General features: G+C 37.2%; 1 protein-coding gene across 1 annotated transcript in view; it reads left to right on the plus strand.

Moving 5' to 3' along the window:
- The first annotated feature begins 1053 nt into the window (after window positions 1–1053).
- The window catches only part of LOC127161238 (integrin alpha-L-like), a 51063-nt gene continuing 30996 nt past the window's right edge, over window positions 1054–21120 (plus strand). Inside the window, exons 1-6 of the mRNA XM_051103879.1 lie at window positions 1054–1072; window positions 5101–5451; window positions 17327–17459; window positions 17563–17657; window positions 17773–17831; window positions 19696–19810. Coding sequence (XP_050959836.1) covers window positions 1054–1072; window positions 5101–5451; window positions 17327–17459; window positions 17563–17657; window positions 17773–17831; window positions 19696–19810 — 772 coding nt within the window. The remainder of the gene's footprint in view (window positions 1073–5100; window positions 5452–17326; window positions 17460–17562; window positions 17658–17772; window positions 17832–19695; window positions 19811–21120) is intronic.

The raw sequence follows: 21120 nt of genomic DNA on the forward strand, positions 1-21120 counted from the left end.
TAGTCGGGGGTAGAGGGCTGAAGCCCGACCCACGGCTGAGGCTGGATATATGATAGCCTCTGTCTGCTCTTTTTAACTACCATAAAGGACTTGCGTGCAAATTCTATCACAGTGTCACCAGAAAGACCGACCTGGGAAATGGGGGGGGTAAGAAGCGGACTTCAAATTTCCCACATTTCTGACAGGTGAAGCCACAGGTGGCGCTCCTGGACCAACAAAGTGGACATCGCCCTTCCCAGAGCATGCGCCACGACTTCAAAGCTCAGAGAGCGTAATCGGTCATTGTACGCAGTTTCTGTAGCTCTAGGTTGGAACCACCCTCGTACAGAACTCACAACGCCGCAGCCTGAATGCCAAGGGGATGGCCGTGGCATGTAAGGCAGACGCAGCTTGTCCAGAAGCCATATAAGCCTTGCCCGGGAAGAACTTACAGGCCCTGGACGGGAGTCATGGGAGGAACCCCACAAGCGGCGGTGTTTTGCGGGGAGTACACCGCAATCTCCCCCTCCGCCTGGGAACCTCTGAAACCCCCTCGCTGGACCCCCATTGAGGGTGGTGAAGGAGGAGAAGTTGGTATATCGCGTTCCAACCGTTTTTTTTTGTTGTTGTTTTTTTTAAACTGGCTTTCCGCGATTTCATCGACTTCTCGTGCACTTCCGAGAAACAGGCACTGGAAACAAGCGTACAGGTCATTACCCAGATGTCTATTAATCAACTCCTCCTTGGCTGCCCGTTTCAGGCACGGCCGCCATTTTAGCGTCCGCCTCAAACTGAGAATCAGCCCCCCCCGCAGAGGTTTGCGATGCTGACGCTTCAGCTTTAACAGCTTATGCCCTCCTAGCGATGCTGCAGCTAACCATTTTTCGCCCATTTAGGAGCTCCAAATAAGAAAGTCAGCTGTACTGAGACAGACTCGTACCCGGAAGTAGAAGGACCGGAACGGGAAGCAGTCGGGCCAAAGCGCGCCCATGATCATGTTCTCGCAAGCAAAACATAAATCAACCACAAACGCTGCATCAGCGTGAGCATAACTCAACACTGAACACAACGGTCATGTCGATCGTTTGGGAAGGTAAGCCGTAACCAGGATGACACGGAGGAAAAGATATGTTTACCAACACCCAATCCCACCGCGCCAGCTCTTTCAGAGAAATTACTCTTTTAGAAGGAAGATTGCTCTTCAAGATCGCCGTCGACGCACGCAGGGGAACTCTCACAACACTCATCTGTGTATGAGAAAGGAGAGACCACTGCTTGTACCATGGATCCAACAACAAAAAGGTGAATGGTGCAGCTTCTCACAGAGAGACGCTGTATTCGACTCCGAAGAAACAGAATGAGTGAGCAGAGCATGCGCTGCCCTATTTATACCCGGTTGCCCGGGGGCGTGGCCAGCTATGCAAATTCTGCACACCCAATTTCATTGGCCTTTTCTCAAACTATCAGAGGTGTTTGGGCTCCCAAGAGCGACCCCTAGTGTCGTACACCACTCGACACAACTCAGAGTGTACGACAGATAGGGAACCACAGATTTTAGCCTAGGATCGGAGGAATCTTTTAGAATTTGCAAAATTTGTCTCAGACGGCCAAATCATGGGCAGAATCTTATGCTGCGTTCAAGTCCTCCTGGGACATTCGTACTTACGAGTTGAGAAGTCATCATTATAACATCAGGTGCTTTCAAGTCACTTTGGTCGGAACAAGATGGCAATTTACCATTTCTACATGAAAGTCAACATTTTTTTTTAACTCTGCATCAACAAAATGAATAAAGACTGGATCATTGTGCTTTTGCTTTTTTCAGTTTTTATTAAATTTATGAAGGTGATGCGAACTGCATCATAGATAATTATACAATAACATAATATTTTGTATATGTAACTTATATAGTTTTATTGTACATTAAAAAAATAATCAGTTTATGCATTTCAACAAATTTGCCGTCAATACAGATGCTGCATATATTGTCTTTCCAACACATTTTTTCACTCACACGCCCACAACTCGGAAACTCAGGGCTTAAAGAAAATTTCAAGTTTCCCACACGCAATAACAACTTTGCGGTGGCGTTCATATGCGTTGAGCTGGTAAATCCGATATATCCGACATGACTTGAATGCACCATTACAGTGTGTGCCTGGCTTAAAGAAGAACTCCACTTCCAGAACAACAATTTCGTAATACATTAATACAAAAGAACAATTTAAAAATTGTGTTAGCTAATGAATGTACATATATTGAAAAATTACCATACAGAACACGAGCAGAGAAAATACTTAAGGCTGGAATACACTATGACTTTTAAAACATAAACATATTTTTAAACACTGGGCGTCATACACTTACTGACTTGGTAATAATCACAGAGGAAATACTGGCCATCATACACTAAATGACTGTGGATCATACACTACCGGACTTCAAAGTTGTTGCATGACTCATGCAGAAACATGTGCCTTGTTGCTAGGAGACATGTGATCATTGAAAACAATATGTGTTCTAAAATCAGCTTAAAATATCAAACATGTTTGATATCCTCCAGAAAAATAATAAAAAATAAAAATCCTACATCCACATCCTAGATTCTGCCTCTTATCCTTGGCAGTGTTGTGCAAGATACTCTGGAAATGTAATTGAATTATTGATTACTGATTTGTCTTTTTAAAAGTAATCTAGTTACTGTTCTGATTACTTTATTTCAAAAGTAATTAGTTACATTTCTAGTTATGTAACTTTTTTTCTGTACATCTATAAAATAGTAAGTCTTTTGTGTTGCCTAGCCACAACATCCCAACATAAATACTCCCGATAAAATATGTTATTAAAGCATAGTATCTGCCTCAGGGTGCTTACCAGTCAAAGCAGGTCTCAGGTAAAGGACGTCGACTGTACTACACCCTTTTTACAATCTAGATGATGAAACTGCATTATTTTGGCAAAGATGTAATGCAACGGTAACATATAGAGATTTAGGCTTGTTACTATTGCTGCGTTCACGTCATATCGTAATTACCATAATGTCGAGATGACAACATGTGACGTTCTACTCGGAGCTGTTCATGTCCTCAGGCTCGGAATTATGCTTTTCTATGGTAACACTATCAACGGCTAAACAGAGCCTACGTTGTGTCAGGTGGTACAGCGGTCATGTAGTACAAGTCGTAGCTCTCAGAAGACTCCCAGTTCACAAGTTGTAATTACAAGTTCTACGAGGATGTGAACGCTTTTTACAAGTTGGAATCTCGTAATTACAGGAATTCCCATATGGCATGAACGCACCTTATAATAGGTTGTTTGCAATCACGTGATTCTGAGGACATGCGAAATGCAGATGGAGGACAGGAAGTGATTTTTCTCTATTGTAATCAATAGCAGAATCTCAAAATGATTTTGTTTTTAGTTGTTTATGGACATCGGTCAAACCGAGAAATTTCATTTCGTATCGTGTATGAAGATTTGCTGTTCATAAGGATGAAAAGGCAAGAAATTGACTGAAAAAAGCAGGGAAAAGTGGCTTGTAAACCTGCGTCTATGGTCAGGAGGAGAGTCAGATAATGCTTGTGTGTGCGAATGGTTAATAAAAGATATAATAATATTAATATATAAAGAAATATCTAAATAGATACAAGGTGAGACAGTGAGAATTCACTCAATGCTAAATGCCACACATAGACACAATGTAAATAAGACATATTTGCAATTGATTACAATGGAACCTTGTGAGATTGCGATAAATTGAAGTGAGTGACAGCTTTCTAGCGACTATATAAAAGCGCTATTTGCTCGCTTTCTAGGCTATAATCAATTCAGAATTTGAAAAAATGTTTCACTTTACATGCTGCTAACAGGGCCAATAGCCAAAAACCCTGTACAGCAGTAGTTTCAGGAGTGACATATATCCTGCATCCTTCATATAAATGTGTTTCTTTTTTATCAGGCTTAGTTGCAAGGAATGAGGCAAAAGGGTAATCCACTAGACAGGCGAGAGTTTATACGAGGGGCAAAACAGAGTCCAAAAACAACAAGACAAAGGGTAATCCAAGGCAAGATCAGGACACGGATGACTAGACTATGAAGAAACAAGACTAAAAGATACTCGGATGGCTAAGTAGCTAACACAGGGTGCGTTACACGCTAAACAATACTCGGCCAATAGGAGAAGGAAGTCTGAGGCTTATATAGAGTGTGTGATTGGATGCAGCGGTGTGTCATCAGCGTAAAGAATGATGGGGAAGGTAGTCCGGGGTGTGGTGCATCAGTCTGTGTAATGTGAATGGCAAGGCGACCTCTGGTGGTAAGCGGACTGGAGTTCAGGACCAGATTCATGACAATTGCAATCTCACAATGTTTCGTTATAATCAATGATGCTCTCGAAACTACAAATATAATATCTTACATTGTGTCTACATGTGGCGTTTAGCATTAAGTGAATTCTCACTGTCTCACCCTGTATCTATTTATATATTTATTTATTAATATCTTAACATATTATTATATCTTTTCTTAACCATTTGTACACACAAGCATTATCCGACTCTCCTCCTGACCACAGACGGAGGTTTACAAGCCACTTTTTCCTGCGCTTTTCAGTCAATTTCTTGCCTTTCCCCCCCTTATGAACAGCACATTTTCATACATGATAAAAGCTCTTGTGGTTTCTCGGTTTGACTGATTTGAGCATCCTTAAAATACCATACTTAAAAAAAAAAAAATCAAATAACAGTAACACATTACTAATTAATGCATTACTGCCCAACACTGGTCCTTGGGAAAAACTCAAAATTATTAGGGTTTCTTAAAAAGAGCAAAATTAAGGCAAGTTATTGTCAGGATAATGGACTTGTTTTGTCTTGTTTTGCCCCTGTCTCTGTTCCTGGTTTTCTTGTCCTTGTTTAATTTGATTATGAATCCAATCCAATCCAATGTTTCCCAATCACCATGTGTATTTAAGTTCCTGTCCTTGCTTTTTGTCTCTGTCACGTCTACCAGTTATGTGTGTGTGTTTGTCCATGTGTCTATTGTGAATTCATCCCTGTGTTCCGTGGATTAAAGACCGTTTACATTTATTTGTGCCTCCTGCATGCTCCCTCGTCCCTCCAGCTCCACCTTTGTCTGGCGCAGACCATCCCACGCCTTGGGACTCCATTCCTCCGGCTGCGCCTCATCCCTCCGGCTCCGTCAGGCTCCTCCATCCCTTCGGCTCCACCTTTGTCCTCTGTCGCTCTGGCTCCACCATGGCCCCCCGGATACACTCCTCCACGTCAGTCGCCAGCGCCATCGGCTCCACCTCGGTCCTCCGGATCCTCCTCATCACCCTGGCTCATCGGCTCTCCGTCTCCACCTCAGGCTCCTCCGCACCTGCTCCGCCGCCATTGGTCGGCCCCCCGGAGTCATCAGCCCTTCCTCCTCCATGGCTCCTCCCTCTGTCGTCTCCACCATGGGCCTGGGGATGTCTAATTCTCAGTCATGTTGACATTGCTAACTCCCTTTGTCTGATCCATAACGTTAGCCATTCTTCTTGCCCCCTCCTGCCTTGCTCCGTGGTAGCTTCGCAGACTAGCCTACATTTGTGGTGTGTCGACGCGCTGCCCACAAGGCTATTGGTGCCAGCGACTGCCCACGTTTTAACCCTGCTTGTTGACCTGATTCGGATTTACTCCCTGGAGTGGTTTGTGCTTTTATTAAAAGCTCTGAAAAGGGAGTCAAACTTGCCTGGTGTTTTGTCACAATAGATGTCTTAGAGATGAGCAACCAACTTAAAAAAACTTATGGTGTTTCAGATGTGAGTGCACAAATAAAACAGATGACAGAGTGATAATGTACATGTGCTGTCAAAGCAAATCTGCTAAATTCTCATTTTCAGGCACAATATTCATATTCGCTGATGTCATTTTGCCGTCAGTTTTGCATTAAGTTTTATCAAGCTGATGTTTTCTTTCTTTTCAGAATCAGAGGTTGCAGTTGTTATTACAGTCTGTCATGGCAACTGACCACATTGAGCTCCCAGCTGTTAGTTAAACAAAGAGTCTACCTGTTACTGTAAAAAATTAAGGGTGTGCAGAGGGTGGAGTATTAAAATTACTGAGATTTCAATATTGTTCTCTGAACTGAAAGTATTTTCTTTATAGACCTACTGGTCTTGAGGATATTTGTTAAAGTCTGAATGGTGCAGAGGTAACATGGCTGATGTTCGAAAAAGCTCTCTACAGCATTATAAAAAGATTTCTAGAATTGTTCTTCTAAGTGGGAGGGTAAATTGATTACCAATCCAAAGGAGGTGGTTGAAATTTGTAATCAATATTTTTTACTGTGGCATATAAATTAAACAGTAAACTTCCAGAACAACCACATATTTTTAATGAAAAGCAAGTGCTGTCATTAAGTACAGTATGTGAATGTGAAGTTTTATGTACACTGAAATAAATCAACAAATAAATAGATTGAACTTAAAAAAGTAAGTGTTCTTGCTGCTTTAAAAAATTAAGTTTAGCCAACTTGAAATAGTGTGTTGTACTAATCAACAACTTGGAAATGTATGTTCATTACACTTAAAAATTTAAGGTAGCAAGAAAACATACTAGAAGTTGAAACAAAATTTTTTTAGTAGTGTAACCAATACAATTTTTCCACCTTCTCTTTAAGCTTCAAATTTGTAAACTATCAATCTGTTCCAAAATGTAAATATTGTGTATTCCTGTGTTATATGGATGTCCCTGAAGTGATTATGATTTTCAGCATGCTTGTAAATAACTCTTTATTTATTTACAAGTCTTTATTTTGTATGTATTTATTTACTAAACTCAAATGTCAGCCAGCTGCTGTGATGCAAACAAGATTTTAACAGTATAATTTCATTTGACTCGTTTATGTGAACTTGCATGAACTTCATCCTGAACTCAGAATACTACTATCACAAAACAGCCACATTTGGCAGAGCACATCATGAGTATTTTGTTGAGCTGCTGTAGTGGCTGCAAGGAGTTTGAACATGCATGAGATAAGCAAGCAGAACACAATACTAGAACACCCTGTGTTACACTGGGAACTTCAACTGTAGATATCTAATTTGTTTTTATGTTTTTTTTTTTTTTTTTTTTTTTCAATATTTACTGGTCTGAGGAAAAAGAAGGAAGTGCATTAATACAGTCATGTCACATGTTTGAATGTACTGCAGTTTTGCATTGTTGTCACTGCTGTATCAATTGATTGGAGCTATATACTATTGGTGAATTCAGCAGAAGGAGTTTGAATTAGGCCAACAAAATGGCATGTAATAATAAATGATCTTTATAGCCTAACTTTAATCCAACATTGTAAAGCTTTAAGAAGAATATATAAATTTGTGTAACATGAAAAAGTGTACCTGCTGTACGTTACTTACTCATTAGTTAACCATAAACCATTACCATCATTTACAGACTACTGAAAATGTTAATTTTAAATTATTTGTACAGTATTATTGCTATGTATTAAAGTATATTCCTAAATACTTACTAATATTAATATTTACTAATATTAGCTGCAAAGTTAATATGAGTGGAAAGTGAACACTTTAACCATTTACTAATTTTAAATCAGCAGCACAAACTACATCACCAATCAGATAGCAGATATCTTTTACTCAGTGCTGGTATATAGTGTCCTCAAGTGGGAGTAATGAGTTAACAAAGATCTGAGAGAGACAGTCACATGATCATAGCGACTGTTTCAAATAAAGGAATTTCACTATCAAAACAAGAAGCTCTGGCAGGGTTATTTTGTCTGAAAGACTTTCAGAGAGAGAACACCTGAGTGAAACAATGCAGGAAATTCCACACAGTAATAATGCCCTCGGGAGAAGGTCAGTTTAAAAATTTAAATAGACAGAAAACATTTAAAATTATGTACTTGTCAAACTTAATAATGGCATAAAAACATTTGTCTTGATTATACTCTCAATTCAACATAAATCTTTGAACATTTAAAATAAAAATAACATACTGAGCAGTTATTTACACTTAAGCAAGCACTCAAATTCTGGGGGAATTGGCACCAACAGCAACTAATTAGTATTTTTTTTTTCAGTAGTTGTAAGTAAACTAAGACAATTCAAATCTACAGCCTATTGAAATGACATATGCTTACTACAGACAAAATTTGTAAGATCAGATCAGAGTTTCACCAGTTGTTCAACACATTTGAACAAACAGTTGTTAATACATGAGCCCAGAGAGCAGAGAGAATGTATGTGTATATATATATATATATATATATATATACGTATATATATAATTTTTTTATTATTTTTTTTTTTTTTTATTAGGTGATCTAAGGATTATCCCACGTAGGAGGAGACGTTCTCGCAACATTCCCTAAAAGTTCTCTAAAGGTGACGAATGTCCCTAACCTTTACAGAACATTGGAGACGTTCCTAAAACATCCTCTTTTGGTTACAAAAGTGCTAGTACTCAATGTTCGTTATACGACTTTAGGGGGACGTTCCATTTTGGTTATTTTTTGGTCACATAAGAACGTTACAAAGATGACATTTGGGACAATAACAGAACGTTCTCACATGGTCCTCTTTTAGTCATATAATAACGTTCACAATACGACTTTAGGAGGACGTTCTATATTGGTTATTCTGTGGTCACATAACAACATTACAAAGAGGACATTTAGGACGTTAACAGAACGTTCTCACATGGTCCTGTTTTAGTCATATAATAACGTTCACAATACGACTTTAGGAGGATGTTCTATATTGGTTATTCTGTGATCACATAACAACGTTACGAAGGACATTTAGGACGTTAACACACTGAAAAAAAAATTTGATTGAAAAAAATGTTTTCATTCATCCAATTAAAACAATTTTGAGTAAAAAGATATAGATTTAATCAAAACAAAAATTCCCATTTAAGACATAATTTATTAAAACAATTTATAATTACTACAACTGACTTCCAGTCACAGCCTTAGATAAAATCAACTAAAATAAAAGATTAAATCTCTCAAGATCTCAGCAGAGGAGGATTAAACTACTCCACAAACAGCATCAGCAGCTTCACTCATTACTAACCAGTTTGACTTAATTTCTGTCATATGTCTAAAAAAGTTTTTATTGAGAACAGAGGTTTAGATGTTTGTGTTTATTTGAAGTCACCATTAATGTGGTCAGTGTGTGCTTTAGTTGGGCTCTTGACCCTTGACTTTTTAATATTAGCTTTTCTGTGGTTGTTGTAACTCTGTGTTTGCAAAACACATTTGTTATGGTAAAAAAGCCAAAAGAAAACATGGTCAGATAGTGTTGGCTGGTTATTAACAATAATGTTGTCATGTACTGGCCTGACACGCCGATCTCATCCAAAACCTGAGCCTATGAGCATTTGATTGTAAAAAAAATAACTTTATATTGTTTATAAAAGTAATGTTTTAATTTGGTAATTTGAACATCTGTTCTAGTTAACCACACACAATCATCAAGGATCAGCATATGAAGCTCAGTGATGGTGACAATAAACAAAAAGCTTCATGCTGCAGTGCATTCTGGGAACTCCAATCAAAACTCAGTAATGGCTCCCAGAATGCATTGCAACATGAATAAATTATGCACCTGAATTGTCTTAGTATTTTCTTTTATTTTTACTATTTGCTTTAATTTTTGCTATTTGTGTTGCAACTTATTAGTAGCTTGTTTTTTATGATGTTCAAAGATCTGTTTATCTGAATATTTTGTTGACTGTCACCATTGTTGAGATTCTTACGCCGATTCTTCATGTCTATGTGTGCCGCAAATCAATCTTTTTTGTGCACAAAACAAATATGTTCACATGGTCAAAAACACAACCAGTACACTGATGAGCTACTGTAATAAACTATGCAACAATCAATGAGTCAAGCCACTATATAAAGATTTCACCAGCATCAAGAGGCCAACATTACCTGATTGCATTTTATCTTTGTTTACTCTGCTATCATAATGTGCTTTCTCAACACAGAATTGCTCAGCAAAAGAAAAAAACACTGTGGTATAATGTCAACAACCAAGTGACCAACTAAAGCAAACACTATTCACCAAAATGGTAACCTTCAAATGGAATTCACTAAAACTGTGAAAATAAACCTCTGTTAATTCTCAGTAAGAACTTCTGCATGACACATAAAGTCAAACTGTTTGTGGAGTTGTTTAATCCTCCTTTGCTGAGATCTTAAGAAATTTAATGTCTTTTATTTCAGTTGATTTCGTCTGTGACTGGATGTCAGTTGCAGTAATTCTAAATAATTTATAATCTTATTTCTTAAATGGGAACTTTTGTTTTGATTAAATCTATATCTTTTTATTTAGATCAAAACTTAAATTAATTGACTTTCTTCAACAAGAAAAATATACTTTCATGCCAGGTTTAATAAAACAGTTTTCATAGAAATATTGTTTAGTGCAAATTATTTATTTTTCATTGGCTCAAGTTATAAAATCTAGATCCGAACCATTAACGTCCTGAATGTTCTGTGAATGTCCTCCAAATAACATCCCCCAAACCTTTAAAGAACTCCACATCATGACCGTCTCAGAATGTTATGGGGATGTCCTTGATACCAGTGGGGACGTTCTGGGAATGTAAAATTTCTAGCGGGGTCAGGCTTATTTTGACAACTACATGGTTTGTGTGTTAGAGCAGGGTTGGAACTAAACTCTGCAGGGCTCAGAGTTTAAAACACCTGATCTAGATATAAACAACAACAACACTAAAATCACTTAATTTAAGATTTTTATATGAATTTATGAGTACACAACATTCTTAATGTTTGAACAATTACAATAGATATAATTCTTCTTACAGCCTGGTTGAAGCATAAAGACTCATGCACTGATGTTGTACTGTCTTCCTTTGTGTTTATAGTTCTTATTAACTGCACAACACCATACCAGCTAGAAGAACAGATGAATAAACAATATTGGAATTTTCAATGAATTCACATCCATATAAATTAAACAAACAATCAACTTTACAGCAACAAAATCACTAAATTAACGCTAACATTTATCATAAACAACATAAAATTACTCGTAAATTAAACAAACACATAAAACAGTCATAGAGACAGGATGTACGCTATGTATGTGTTTATAAGTGTGTAAATGTTCTTGACTACCTTGTTATCCTTTTCAACCAGGTGCCAAACAGCAAAGTAAAAAAATAACATAAAATAAAAAAAACACTGAAAAACGAAACGATAAACATTGATTAGATGCCTAAATTAACTTAAATGTGTCCTTAATCCTCTGATTTAACTCCGTGATCCGTCTCCATCTGTGCTCGCTCTCTCTCTCCGTATTCGCGATATTCGTGCATTTCCGTCAACCCGCATTTCAAAATAAAAGTCTCTATCGGTTAAATAACTTAAAAAGTGCAAAGAAACGATCCAAATTCTACAAATAATCTTGGTAATTAATTCAAATAAATGAGGGTTACCCTCATTTATTTGAATTAATTACCAAGATTATTTGTAGAATTTGTAGAATTTTCGACAGGCCATTTTTAAAATACCAAAAACTGTAAATATACAGTTTTTGGTATTTTAAAAATGGCCTGTTGAAAATTCTTATACGTCAGTGACCCATCTACACTAAAGAGAAAGTGGCAAAAACATTTGTACTGTTGTTGGAACTAGTGCAAGCGTGTCAGAATTAGGTCAGAATAATGATTACACAAACTCCCCCGCTAGAAATTTTACGTTCCCAGAACGTCCTCAGAATGTCCCCACTGGTGTCAAGGACGTCCCCATAACGTTCTGAAACGGTCACGATGTGGAGTTCTTTAAAGGTTTGGGGGACGTTATTTGGAAGACCTTTACAGAACATTCATGACATTCTTGGGACGTTTAGAGGACCATGTTTTATTTGGAAATATGATGTTCCCAAAACGTTCCTAGAACGTCCACGCTGGTGTCAAGGACGTCACCTAGTAACGTTCCCAGGACGTTCCGAGACGGTCATGATGTGGAGTTCTTTAAAGGGTTATTATGATCTATATTTTATAACTTGAGCCAATGAAAAATAAATAATTTGCACTAAACAATATTTCTATAAAAACTGTTTTATTAAACCTGGCATGAAAGTATATTTTTCTTGTTGAAGAAAGTCAATTAATTTAAATTCTAGTTTTGATGTAAATAAAAAGATATAGACTTAATCAAAACAAAATTTCCTATTTAAGAAATAAGATTATAAATTATTTATAATTACTAATTATATTACTAATTAATTATAATTATAAATGAAAACATTTTTTCAGTGTGTTAACATCCTAAATGTCCTCTTTGTAACGTTGTTATATGACCACAGAATAACCAATATAGAACGTCCTCCTAAAGTCATATTGTGAACGTTATTATATGACTAAAATAGGACCATGTGAGAACGTTCTGTTAACGTCCTAAATGTCCTCTTTGTAACGTTGTTATGTGACCACAGAATAACCAATAGAGAACGTCCTCCTAAAGTCATATTGTGAATGTTATTATATGACTAAAAGAGGACCATGTGAGAATGTTCTGTTAATGTCCCAAATGTCATCTTTGTAACGTTCTTATGTGACCAAAAAATAACCAAAATGGAACGTCCCCCTAAAGTCATATAACGAACATTGAGTACCAGCACTTTCGTAACCAAAAGAGGACATTTTAGGAACGTCTCCAATGTCCTGTAAAGGTTAGGGACATTCGTCACCTTTAGAGAACTTTTAGGGAACGTTGCGAGAACGTCTCCTCCTACGTGGGTCGAATGATTACACAGAGCCGAAGCGGAGGAGTTCTGGCACTGAGCTGAAATGAAATATTCTGAGCAATCCGATCACATACAGACCAGCAACAGCAGAATGCAGACACAAATCTGGATTCTCTTCGTGTGGGGTGAGAGATTTCTTTATAAGATACAAATGACTCATAAGTAAACAATGTTTCAAGTTTCTTTTAGTGTTTGTTTTAGCCTAGAGTCATTACAAGTTTATGTAAAACTATATGTGTTCATTTAGATGTCTGCATGTTTGAAGAATAATTTATTACATTTACATCAAGTTAAAGTGACAAAGCTCAGCTGTGTGTGTGTTGGTTGTGTGGTGGCTTTATATTAACAACTCCGCTAGAAATTTTACATTCCTAGAACATCCTCAGAACGTCCCCATAACGTTCTGAGATGGTCACGATGTGGAGTTCTTTAAAGGTTTGGGGGACGTTATTTGGAGGACCTTCACAGAACATTCAGGACGTTCTTGGGCCGTTTAGAGGACCATATTTTATTTGGAAATGTGACGTCCCCCAAACCTCGTCAGAACGTCCACGCTGGTGTCAAGGACGTCACCTATTAACGTTCCCAGGACGTTCCGAGACGGTCATGATGTGGAGTTCTTTAAAGGGTTAGGGGATGTTATTTGGAGGACATTCACAGAACATTCAGGACGTTAATGGTTCGGATCTAGATTTTATAACTTGAGCCAATGAAAAATAAATAATTTGCACTAAACAGTATTTCTATGAAAACTGTTTTATTAAACCTGGCATGAAAGTATATTTTTCTTGTTGAAGAAAGTTAATTAATTTAAATTCTAGTTTTGATCTAAATAAAAAGATATAGATTTAATCAAAACAAAATTTCCCATTTAAGAAATAAGATTATAAATTATTTAGAATTACTGCAACTGACTTCCAGTGACAGACGAAATCAACTGAAATAAAAGACATTAAATTTCTTAAGATCTCAGCAAAGGAGGATTAAACAACTCCACAACAGTTTGACTTTATGTGTCATGCAGAAGTTCTTACTGAGAATTAACAGAGGTTTATTTTTACAGTTTTAGTGAATTCCATTTTAAGGTTACCATTTTGGTGAATGGCAATGCTTAAGTTGGTCACTTGGTTGTTGACATTATACCATTGTAATGTTTTTTTTCTTTTGCTGCTGCAATTCTGTGTTGAGAAAGCACATTATGATAGCAGAGTAAACGAAGATAAAATGCAATCAGGTAATGTTGCTTCTTGATGCTGGTGAAATCTTTATATAGTGGCTTGACTCATTGATTGTTGCATTGTTTATTAAAGTAGCTCATCAGTGTACTGATTGTGTTTTTGACCATGTGAACATATTTATTTTGTGCACAAAAAAGATTGATTTGCGGCACACATAGACATGAAGAATCGGCGTAAGAATCTCAACAATGGTGACAATCAACAAAATATTCAGATAAACAGATCTTTGAACATCATAAAAAACAAGCTACTAATAAGTTGCAACACAAATAGCAAAAATTAAAGCATAGTAAATAGATCGTCATTTCACAGAGAGAAGAGAGGGGTGGGGTGAGCAGAGCTCATTTGCATTTAAAGGAACAACCCCTTAGAATGAGATGATTTTTCGATCTCGACAAATCTCTAAATTTGTCATCATTTATTCTAGTTTTTCCAAATTCACTCCTTGATTCAAATTTCTCGTAAGCTACTAAAATAAATGTTGGTAACTGCAGTTTTTTTAAAAGTAATGACTAAAATGACTAATTTGTGACTAAGACTATTAAGCATTTTTGCCTCAAGATAAAGACTAAAACTACATAAAAAATGCCTGTCAAAATTACACTGCAACTCACCACATTTGGTGAGTGTAATCTAAAGCCCCTTGAGACATTAAATTGCAGTAGCCCCTCACTGCAGAACACAATTGATGTTTTGCCATGGGAATAGAAGTTGTTGTAGCTCAGCCATAGAACGTTCAAACTGCCCCAAACTTCACACGTTTAATAAGAGGCCTGGGCTGAGCATATCTTATGGCCAGTATTAATTAATAATCATAGCACCATCTGCTAGGAACAGGAAATTACTTGTTTTACACCAACTTCACATGTTTGTTAAGACTCTTGGCCTGCAGACACCTAAAAGACATGATTTAGACTAACTCAAACATACCATGTTTAATCTGCACCAGACTTCACATGTTTGATAAAACTTCTGGCCTAAAGACTTATGCATGCCAATATTTAGTTATAGTCATAGTGCCACCAGCTGGCAGCAGGAAGGTGCTGTTTTCCTAAATCCAAAGGTAGGGGTGAGCCTGGGTGTGAGTACCCTTTCAGCGCTGCCTGCAGCTTTAATTTAAAAAATAATACTGTTTTTGTGTCACAGAATGTAGTTTTAAGAGGTTTTCAGGTGAGAATGTACTTGTTTATAGTTTAAATATGCAGTTTGTTAAATGGAGATGACATCCATTTGAAAATTTGCATCAGTGTTTTCGGAGGTGTGAGCTCCAGGGTGTCAGTGGCTGTTCAGCATTCATGAACACACCAAGAAAAGCCTCACCTTGGCCAGATCTTCTAGAATTTACTGCTTTAAGTTATTTTTAACTTTAAGTTATATTTAACTTCAACAGCAGCTTGACGTAGCCAGCAAATTCACTGAGCAGCGCTGTCATTGGAAATCACCCTTCTGAAAGTCCACTTCCAGAACAAAAATTTGCAGATAATTTACTCACCCCCTTGTCACCCAAAATGTTCATGCCTTTCTTTCTTCAGTCGTGAAGAAGTTATGTTTTTTGAGGAAAGCATTTCAGGATTTTTCTCCATATAATGGACTGCGGCTTCAAATGATCCCAAATGCGGTTGTAAACGATCCCAGATGAGGAAGAAGGGTCTTATCTAGTGTAACAATCAGTTATTTTCATTTTTTAAAAATACAATTTAAATAATTTGTAATCTCAAACACTCGTCTTGTCTTTCTCTTAATGAACTCTGTATTCTGGCGCAAGACAGTTAGGGTATGTCGAAAAACTTGTATTTTCTCCCTCAACTTCAAAAATCATTTCAATGCTACATCAATGCAGAAGTACCAACCCAAAATGCAAAATAAACATGCAAAGAAGACAGCAATATAGAACGATTTTAAAGTTGTGGGAGAACATGAGATGGGAGTTTTTCGACATACCCTAACTGTCATGAACTGGAGAAAAAGGCAGTGTTTAGGCAGAGTAAGACAAAAAGTAAATAAATTGTATTATGTTTTATAAAAATGACTGATCGTTTCGCTAGATAAGACCCTTCTTTGTCACCTGGGATCATTTACAACCACATTTGGGATCATTTGAAGCCGCATTTAAACTGCATTTTTAAAGTTCAAAATCGGGGCACCATAGAAGTCCACTATATGGAGAAAAATGCTGAAATGTTTTTCTCAAAACAATTTCTTTACGACTGAAGAAAGAAAGACACATCTTGGATGACAAGCGGGTGAGTACATCTGTAAATTGTTGTTCTGGAAGTGGACTTCTCCTTTAACAGATGAAAGGATAGTAACATTCCAACAAAGATAATGCTTTCATAATGCTTTACATTCAAACTAATGTTTTATTGAGAATATGAGATTGAGCTGGAGAAAGAATGCTGTATCAGATGCAGGTAATCACACTCGCTCAGTCTAATTTAATGAGATAATGACTAAACATTTTTTTGAATGTGCCAATCAGCCACTGTGCACACACACACAGACACACACGTTTATTTTTGTGAATTGTGGGGACTTTCCATAGACTCCTATAGTTTTTATACAGACCAAACGATATTATCTATCCCTTAACCCAACCCTAACCCTAAACCTACCTCTTACAGAAAACCTGTTTGCATTATTACATTTTCAGATAAACATAATTTACTATTTTTTTTATCATTTTTAATCATAATCAAATTTCAGGTTTTGCTATCCTTGTGGGGACATTTTGTCCCCACAGTGTAGCAAGAATAAGTACACACACACACACACACACACACACAACACTTCAAAGTCAGATTAAATTCCTACTAAAAATGTCTAGAGGATCCTACTTGTTAGGTTTATTGTTTATTCTACCTGTTTTGCAGAATTTTTTCAATTTTGAGTTATAGAAATGTTTGTTGTTGTTGTTGTTAGCCTGTTAGTCTGGAGCTGCCCACTAGTTGGATGTATGAACTCAAGTGTCAGCGTAGCATATCACACTCAAAATCAGTAGTAAAAGTTTGCAAATAAATCCATTTCCTATCTTTTCTTTTAACTCGATTAAAATCCATATCAATAAATATCATCAGAGATGTTTAATCGACAAGCATTCTGAGCATTATTTCTCCTTGCTGGCATTCACATCATCCTCAGGTCGTCCATTTAGGTTAGGCCAGTGGTTCCCAATTCTAGCCCTCACATAACACCAGTCTGCACATTTTGTATGTATCTCTTATCACTTCATACATGTGTTCATTTAAACCAAGTGCCCTGCAAAGTGTACATCACAGAATATTCTGTTCCAGTCTCACAAACATGTGATGGAATTCAACAGTCTCTCTTGCTTCTCCAGCATCTCTGTCAGAGGCCTTCAACATCGACACTGAACATCCACTGAGATTTAATGGCACACCAGAAGATTTCTTTGGATACAGCGTTTATCAGACTGAGTTTGGAAACAGGAAACAGTAAGTCAAACACACACGTGCGTTGCTAGGGTGTTCTGAGTGGTTGCTAGGTGTTTTCTGGCCGTCTTGTATGTCTGATTGATTGTGTGGGTGTTTTTCTCAGGATCATTGTTGGAGCCCCATTACAAGGAAATTTAAGAGGGGAAATTTACAGCTGCACTGCAGATCTGCAGTCCTGCAAACAGCTGCAGCGGCCAGGTATCACCATTGCAGCCATATCAGTGACTGCTGTTGACTTTCATTGCTTTTATATTGAGCTAATGATATTGTGCTTTCTCTCTCTCTCTCTCATGTTTTTGCTGGTGTTTGACAGGTTCAGAGAGCGTCCGGTTCTTCGGCATGTCTGCTGCTGTGTCGTCTGCTGCTGTGACTGTAAGGGTCTTATCTAGTGAAACGATGGGTTATTTTAATTAAAAAAAATAATAATTTTACAATTTAAATACTTTTTAACCTCCAACACTCATCTTGTCTGGCTCTGCCAGAACTCTGTATTCTGGTTCAAGACAGTTAGGGTATGTTGAAAAACTCTCATCGTATTTCTAAATCATCTGACATTGCTACAGATGCACCAACCCAGTCTTTGCAAAGTAAACATGCAAAGAAGATCAAACACCCTTAACAAAAAAGGTAAAACAGCGATGTAGGACGAACCAAATCTTCTTATAAGAACCAGGCTAAAAAAAAAAAAAAAAAAAAAAAAAATGTGCCCCCCTGAGTATAAATATCTAGGCTGAACCATCATTACAGTTTTTTATGAGTATACTTCGCTGCAAAAAGAATAAATAAAAAGCTTTCTTAAAAAGTCAAAAGAATGCATGGATGTTTTCTTAGTATGATAATTAAAAACCAACAGACTGATGAAAATGCGGGACATTTTCTCAGTATGCGACGTGTGGGACAAGGGGTGAAAATGCTGTGTGCTGTGTCCTGGGTTTGCAGAATTACCAGACTTGGATCATCCCGTTACCGGGAACTCACACTCCCGAGTCAAACTTGCAAAGTCCAAACTTAAGGACTCAAGTCCAAAAGTTGTGCACAGTCCTACGTCACCAGAGTATTTGCCTAATCTTTACAGTACTCTAGACCATGATGGAAATGCAGACAGCAACAGGTCTGGGGGAAAAAATGTTTCTAGGGCAAATTGTTCCTGGTAAGTTTGGTGAAAAAATAAAGTGTGGGAACTAAAGTGTGACTAAACATTAAGGAATCAAAACATTTTCAAATAATAAATCTAGGGCATGTTGTAGTCCATATTAAAATGTAAAAAAAAAAAAAGTTTGAAAATAAACAGCTTATTAAGTCTAAGTATTTACATGTTTGGCGCTGTGATGAAAACCACAGCGAACACAAAAATCTGAATGGCTGTTTAAATCATTTAAATCCTGTTCAGAAAAAGAAAGTAGTGCAAAAGAAAGTTCTTTTTTTTTTTTTTTCACAGGGTTACCAGAGTCATGACTGCATTTCCACCATTCCATCAGCGCCATCTGCTGTCAGAGAGTGAATCTGCTTGTTAAGTCATGACTTAACAAATGCTGTTTCTGGGTCCAAGCCTCAATTTGTTTCATATGAGAATACTGTCTCAACAGCCATTTATGAGCAGTTTTTTCATATTACACATTTAAGCCAAACACTTAAACACACATGTGCTCACAGCATCCTACACACCAATATTTTTTATATTTATTTATATTTACATATTCATTGTATGGCTATCTGGGGTTTCTGGGATTCCGGTATGAAGTTAAGGGTTAGGATAATAATTTATTTTGTTAGTATTATATGACATTGTGAGTGTATATTGGCAATGTTTGCTGTTTTCTTGAGGCATCTGTTAGAGCGTTTGGAGCCAGAAGCGGTGACATTCGACGTCAGACTTAACAAGCGGATATGCATTTTCATTTAGCGCATCTCTTACACTGGTTCCGCCATACACTTCCCATCATGTTGGGCTTGTTTACATCAGAGTGCGCATGCACTTGTTGTGCATTTTAACCAGCTGATGGGAAAAGTATTCTTAAAATTAGTTAAAAAAAAGAATAATTTGTAATAAAAAATATTTGTGGTATTTTGAAGTGCCTGTGGTATCAATATTTTGCATATTCATTATCATGATATGTCATATTGCCAAATACCGGCACATGTCTACATGTGATGTCTATTTTCTAACTCAGTTTCAGCTGATTTTGTGATTTGCTGAAGCTCCTAAAGTCTCAGATTCTGTCTGTCTCTTTCTCAGAGCTGCGGTCCATATTTTTCTCCTGAGTGTGATGGAAACCCGTATCTGATCGGCGTTTGCTACCAGTTCAACAGCAGCTTACAGGCTGTCTCTAACTTTACTGTTGCTTACCAAGGTTTGTTTAGTCGTACATACAAACTGCTGACACTACCAAGACAAGAAACAATTTCAAACTTTAACACTGTGAATCATCTATTGGTTTGTTGCATTTCATTTGGAGGTATATTTCTTGACAACTCAGTTAAATATTTAAGACAGGGGTGCCCAAACTCAGTCCTGGAGGGCCAGGGTCCTGCACAGTTGAGATCAACACACCTGCCAGGAAGTTTCTAGTATGCTGAGTAAGAGCTTAATTAGCTGGTTCAGGCGAGTCTAATTGGGGTTGGAACTAAACTCTGCAGGACACTGACCCTCCAGGACTGAGTTTGGGCCCTCTAATTTAAGATATGATATTACGTTATTGATATGTATTCCCTTTGGGCCTCAATTATGAACGAACGTACCACAAAAAATTGGGCGTACGGTTGTTTCTATGCAAAACTCGGAATTTATTAATATGGACGTGAGTGGTGGCTACGATCAAATCTCACATCAGGTCTGAGCTCGTGTACGCATGTTTTTGAGTTAGCCTGAATTTGCGTGCAGCATAGAGGATTTCGGAGAATTGTATAATGACAGCATTTTGTTCATTTAGATTATTTCCCTGGCCGACAAACAAAGCTTTTTTTTGGGTGTTAGATTTATATGTGCAAATAGCAGCATAAATAGACCATGACGATTCACACGTCACATCACCCACCTGCTGCATTTCGGTGAACGGACAAAAACAGAAATTAAAAAAGAAAGAAAATAAATAGGGCTAGCCTACACAAAATGTATTTCTCTTAATTAACAGATTAACAAAAGAAACTCAGTGACAAGAAAAACTCTGTGACATGTATAGGCCACTTTTGTTTTTGTGACACTCATGCATTTTATTTGTTATATCTTTACGCAGGCGCCTCACGCACGCACACAAATGTCAGCGTTGCTAACTTGACATTTCAGCCATTAATCAAACTAAAATGCAGTCAACCAAACATAAAAGTTTCACTGCTTAGTTTTAAAAGGTGCAAAAATGTGCAGCCCCAAAAATAAACATTTTGCGCATGTGAAGGATGATTTACGTGGATAATAATACAAACAAAGACTTGTTTACATCATGGATACTAGTTTTTTTTGTCTAAATATTTTTGTATTTTTTTTTTTATTTTGCATTTTAACAACACCATGGATAATAGTTTAGCAACCAAATGTTACATGACAAAAAAGAGGAAACATTGGATGTCGATGCTTGTGAGCTCATTGATTTTTTGGTTTCGCTTTACCCATTTATTCATTTTTAGCATTTTAGCATATTTTCCCTTGTGCATGTGCGTATTTTCT

This window comes from Labeo rohita, unplaced genomic scaffold (genome assembly GCF_022985175.1).
Source record: "Labeo rohita strain BAU-BD-2019 unplaced genomic scaffold, IGBB_LRoh.1.0 scaffold_60, whole genome shotgun sequence".
Lineage (NCBI taxonomy): Eukaryota > Metazoa > Chordata > Actinopteri > Cypriniformes > Cyprinidae > Labeo > Labeo rohita.